At 51.5% G+C, this 5,269-nt stretch overlaps 1 protein-coding gene across 1 annotated transcript in view; it reads left to right on the forward strand.

Moving 5' to 3' along the window:
• CYP2A13 (cytochrome P450 family 2 subfamily A member 13) overlaps positions 1–4,982 on the forward strand; it is an 8,203-nt gene extending 3,221 nt beyond the window's left edge. The window contains exons 5-9 of the mRNA XM_017882688.1: positions 438–614; positions 2,638–2,779; positions 3,246–3,433; positions 3,953–4,094; positions 4,755–4,982. Of these exons, the coding sequence (XP_017738177.1) occupies positions 438–614; positions 2,638–2,779; positions 3,246–3,433; positions 3,953–4,094; positions 4,755–4,936 (831 nt within the window). The 3' untranslated portion in view covers positions 4,937–4,982. The remainder of the gene's footprint in view (positions 1–437; positions 615–2,637; positions 2,780–3,245; positions 3,434–3,952; positions 4,095–4,754) is intronic.
• The last annotated feature ends 287 nt before the right edge of the window (positions 4,983–5,269 follow it).

Raw genomic sequence — 5,269 nt, forward strand, 5'->3', positions numbered from 1 at the left:
CCAGTTCAGACCCAAAAATTATCTGGGTAGTTGTCTCCAACCAAGCCCACTTGAATGCCCAAATACCTAGACAGGTGACACTCCCCTCATACCAGCCACACCTGAGTAGCTAAACACCTGGTCAGGTGTCTTCCAATTCAACTTCACGTGAATATCTGAACACCTAGATGTGTGCTCCAATCCAGCCTCATTTGCATACCTGAAACTTGGATATATGCCTCAGTTCTTCTCACCGAAACTACTAGAACGTGGCCCTGGCACCTAACCCACGTGAAAACTTAGATATAAGTTCCCATCCAACCCCACTGAAATACCTAAACACCTGGACAGATGCCTTTAACTCAGTTCCTTCCTTACTATGAAACAAGTCCCATTCCCATCAGCTCCTGCCCCCTGACAACTGTCCTTCCCTTCCCATCCTCTCTCTGCAACCCCAGCTCTATGAGATGTTCTCTTCAGTGATGAAACACCTGCCAGGACCACAGCAACAGGCCTTTAAGGAGCTGCAAGGGCTGGAGGACTTCATAGCCAAGAAGGTGGAGCACAACAGGCGCACGCTGGATCCCAATTCCCCACGGGACTTCATCGACTCCTTTCTCATCCGCATGCAGGAGGTACACCCCTGCAGCCAATGTGGGGAGGTGCAAAGCCAGGCAGAGGGAAATCAGGCTGGGAGTGGGGCGGGCAGACAACACAGGCCCATTCAAAAAGCCCTCGTCATAATAATCCTCACAATTGGCCAGGCGCAGTGGCTCATGCCTGTAATCCCAGCACTTTGGGAGGCCAAGGCAGATGGATCACCTGAGGTCAGGAGTTCGAGACCAGCCTGGCCAACATGGTGAAACCCCATCTCTACTAAAAATACAAAAATGAGCTAGGCATGGTGGAGTGCGCATGTAATCCCAGCTACTCAGGAGGCTGAGACAGGAGGATGGCTTGAACGTGAGAGGCAGAGGTTGCAGTGAGCCGAGATCATGCCACTCCACTCCAGACTGAGTGACAGAGCAAGACTCTCAGGAAAAAAAAAAAATCCTCACAATCCCAACTATATCAACCACCGCTGTTCCATCCACTGAGCCCTCACCCACAGGCAAGACTTGCGCATGTGAATTAGAATAGCAAGCACTTCTGCAGCACTACCATGTGCCAGGCACTGCTTTAAGTGCTTTAAGATAGTCCCCCATTGAACACTCACAACAGCTCTTGAAGGAAGTTCAATCATGGCCCCAATTGTGCAAATGAGGAGACTGAGGCCCACAGAGTTTAAGTATCTTTTTTTTTTTTTTTTTTTTTGAGACGGAGTCTCGCTCTGTCGCCTGGGCTGGAGTGCAGTGGCCGGTTCTCAGCTGACTGCAACCTCCGCCTCCCGGGTTTAAGCCATTCTCCTGCCTCAGCCTCCGAGTAGCTGGGACTACAGGCGCCCGCCACCTCGCCCGGCTAGTTTTTTTTTTGTTTTGTATTTTTTAGTAGAGACGGGGTTTCACCATGTTAGCCAGGATGGTCTCGATCTCCTGACCTCGTGATCCGCCCGTCTCGGCCTCCCAAAGTGCTGGGATTACAGGCTTGAGCCACCGGCGCGGCCGAGTTTAAGTATCTTAACTGAGGTCACAAAGCGAGGAAGCCTGGGTTCCCTAAGCTCAAAGGCTGGTGTCTCTGAGCCTAAAGCTGGTGCTTTTAACCACCAAGCTCTCTAACCATTCACGCCCTGGTTATCAGACACACCTCTGTAGACAGGTGACCTGGCTTTACATTGCAGGGTCCCCACCTCCATCTGGACGTCAGTCTCCCATGTGGGAAGGCTTTAGGGAGTCTGAAGCTCAGGGAGAAAGGATCAAGGGAGGAGATGCCTCCACAGTTGAGTTTCAAGATTGTTTTAGGGAAGAAATAGGATGCTGTTGCCTAAAATTCTGTGCTTGTATCTCAGAAAAACTCTTTTTTCCTGACTCTTCGTCTTGCCATCTCTGTACTACTTTCTCTTCGTCTCTCCTCATCCTTCTCTTTCTAAATATTCCTACCATTAAAAAAGTAACAGACTGGGCAACATGGCAAAACCCTGTCTGTACAAAAAATACAAAGAGTGGCTGGGTGTGGTGGTGCATGCCTGTGGTCCCAGCTACTCAGGAGGTTGAGGTGGGAGGATAGCTTGAGCCCAGGGTGGGCAGAGGTTGCAAAGAGCCAAGATCATGGCACTGCAGTCCAGCCTGTGTGACAGAATAAGATCCTGTCACAAAAAAATTATTATTTTTTTAAAAACAAGTGAGCCTGCATGGTCATGTGCATGTGCAGTTCCAGCTACTCAGGAGGATGAGGCTGGAGGATCCTTGAGCCCAGGAGTTCGAGTACACCCTGCACAACTTGGCACGACCAAGTCTGTATAAGAAAAAAAAAAAAAACTGACAGCTAAGTTGATAATTAAAGGACAGATGGTCAGCAAGGTAAAGAAGGTGAGAAGGAAGAGCATTTTGGCCAAAACCAGCAGCCAGGGCAAGGGCTGGAACGTGGAGCAAGTCTGGCAGATCTAGGGTCCCTCTTTCCACCTTTGGTCTGGACCAAAGGGAGGAAAATCCAAGGAAAAAGCCCTAGAAGGGCCCAAGAGCATGGGAAGTGAGCTTGGTCTAAAGCCCCCTCTCCCTGCAGGAGGAGAAGAACCCCAACACGGAGTTCCACTTGAAGAACCTGGTGCTGACCTCGCTGAACCTCTTCTTTGCGGGCACCGAGACCGTCAGCACCACCCTGCGCTACGGCTTTCTGCTGCTCATGAAGCACCCAGAGGTGGAGGGTAAGACTGGAGGGGGAGGGAAGTGGAGGGCCCCAGACCCTCAAAACTCCCTGACCCTGGTGCAGTGTCCCCACCTGTCCCAGATCCCAGGACCCTGTGTCGTGCCTTGCTGTCCAGAGACAGGGCAATATTCAGCTGATAGGAATCAGCTGAGTCTCACTGGCTATTAAAATACTGAAAATGTCTGCAGTGATTGTTCAGTCACTCCTGTCCCAAGCCCACTGAGTGCCCCATTACCCGCTCCTCTGGATCATCCCCTAAGTTCCTCCCTGTGCCTCCACTGTGATTCTGGCACGACCTGGTAAACAGGATCCTGCTCCAACAATGCGAATGACTGATGTCTGCTATGAATGATCTACCTCTGTCATACATGGAGCCATGTCATCCACCCCGTTTTACCTATTCAGACTATCATCCCTGCTGTGAGACCCCTAGATACCTAAACACATTCCCCCTCTTCCCCCAGCCAAGGTCCACGAGGAGATTGACAGAGTGATCGGCAAGAACCGGCAGCCCAAGTTTGAGGACCGGGTCAAGATGCCCTACATGGAGGCAGTGATCCACGAGATCCAAAGATTTGGAGACGTGATCCCCATGGGTTTGGCCCACAGGATCAACAAGGACACCAAGTTTCGGAATTTCTTCCTCCCTAAGGTACTGTCCCCCCACCCCCCAGACTACATGGACTTCCAGCCTCTGTCTGTTTCCCCAGCATCCCACCCCCATTAGAAGCTTTCTAGACCCTGTCCCACTCCCTCAATCAGTCAAAAAAGACTTCCCCCACCACCACATCCGTTCCACCTTCTCACTTAGAGACTCCTGAGTCCTGCATCTCCCCAGACTCTTTGTATCAGGAGAATCACCCCATGTTCCCAAATTTCCTGTCTTAAGAAACAGGAGCCCCCTTTCCATGAGGCCTTTTGCCTTAGGGACACAAATCTCAGGTCCCCCAAACACCCTGCCTAGCAGGACATGGACCCCATGTCTCCCAAACTTCCTGTTTCAGAGACATGAACCTTCTATCCCCCAAAATTTCTTCCTCAGAGGACCCCAGCTCCTCCATGCCTGCCATTTCCGCTTACGTGGGACACCCTAGTTCTCCCTCCAGACCCTGTGTACTTTCACCAATCCCCCAACCTTCCTCATCACACACACCTTCCTCCTCCCTCCCAGGGCACCGAAGTGTTCCCTATGCTGGGCTCTGTGCTGAAAGACCCCAGGTTCTTCTCCAACCCCCAGGACTTCAATCCCCAGCACTTCCTGGATGAGAAGGGGCAGTTTAAGAAGAGTGATGCTTTTTTGCCCTTTTCCATCGGTAAGAGACCACTATTTGCTGCCAGGCCACTGCTCACACCAGCAGGCGCCTCCCTCACCCAGCTCCCCTCTCTGTGGTGTAGCCTGGTATTTCTCCAGCTTGGAAGTTCCTGTTAGAATCTACCTTTGAGCCACCAGCTGATACTCCCTTAAGTACCAAGAACCCAATACCTGCGCCCAGGCAAAAGGGAAGGAAACATTTTTCCCCCATAGATTTATTTGTCTAGGGTCACACAGCAGATTCTTCAGATCCCTGAAAAGGAGATAACGGCACAGCACAGCAGTCATATTTGCTAGTGTGTCTGGCAGGTAGGGGCATCTAAACCTCGCATTGCTACACCTGGCATGGATCACCCCATCTCTGATGGATGCGTGACATTATGCCTTTTTCAAAACCCATAGAACTGTACAACACAGAGTAAACCCTAATGTAAACTGTGGACTTTGGTTAGTAATAATATATCAATATTGGTTCACCATTGTTACATCTCTTATAGAAGGAAACTGAGGCTCAGGGAGGATCACAGTCTCCTCTGAAAGTCTCTCAGGCCATGATATTCCACCCCTCCTCCCTGGGAGAGCCGCAGCTGGAGGTCGGTAGTGGGGCGAGGCTGCACTGAGAGTGGGCTTCACCTCCACCCCTCCCGCCTCTCCTCCTCAGGAAAGCGGAACTGTTTCGGAGAAGGCCTGGCCAGAATGGAGCTCTTTCTCTTCCTCACCACCATCATGCAGAACTTTCGCTTCAAGTCCCCCCAGTCGCCTGAGGACATCGATGTGTCCCCCAAACACGTGGGCTTTGCCACGATCCCACGAAACTACACCATGAGCTTCCTGCCCCGCTGAGCCGTGGCTGTGCTGGTGCACGGCTGATGGGCGGGGCCCGGGAAAGGGCGGGAGCAAGGGCGGGGTTAAGAATGGGGGCAGGATGGGGGAAAGGAAGGGGCGACGTGGTTAGAGGGAAGAGAAGAAACAGAAGGGGCTCCGTTGACTTTGATGATGTCCTTCAGAGCTGGGATGAGAGGAAGGGAAACCTTACAGTATGCTATGAAGAGTAGTAATATTAGCAGCTCTTATTTCCTGAACAAGTACCTCCATGTCAGCTTTGTTCAAAAAGCGTTGCACGCTCACCTCACTTAATTGCCACAAACCTCTGCGAAGGGGAACAGCACTCATGCC

Source organism: Rhinopithecus bieti, unplaced genomic scaffold (genome assembly GCF_001698545.2).
Source record: "Rhinopithecus bieti isolate Rb0 unplaced genomic scaffold, ASM169854v2 scaffold_13621, whole genome shotgun sequence".
In the NCBI taxonomy this organism is placed as follows: domain Eukaryota; kingdom Metazoa; phylum Chordata; class Mammalia; order Primates; family Cercopithecidae; genus Rhinopithecus; species Rhinopithecus bieti.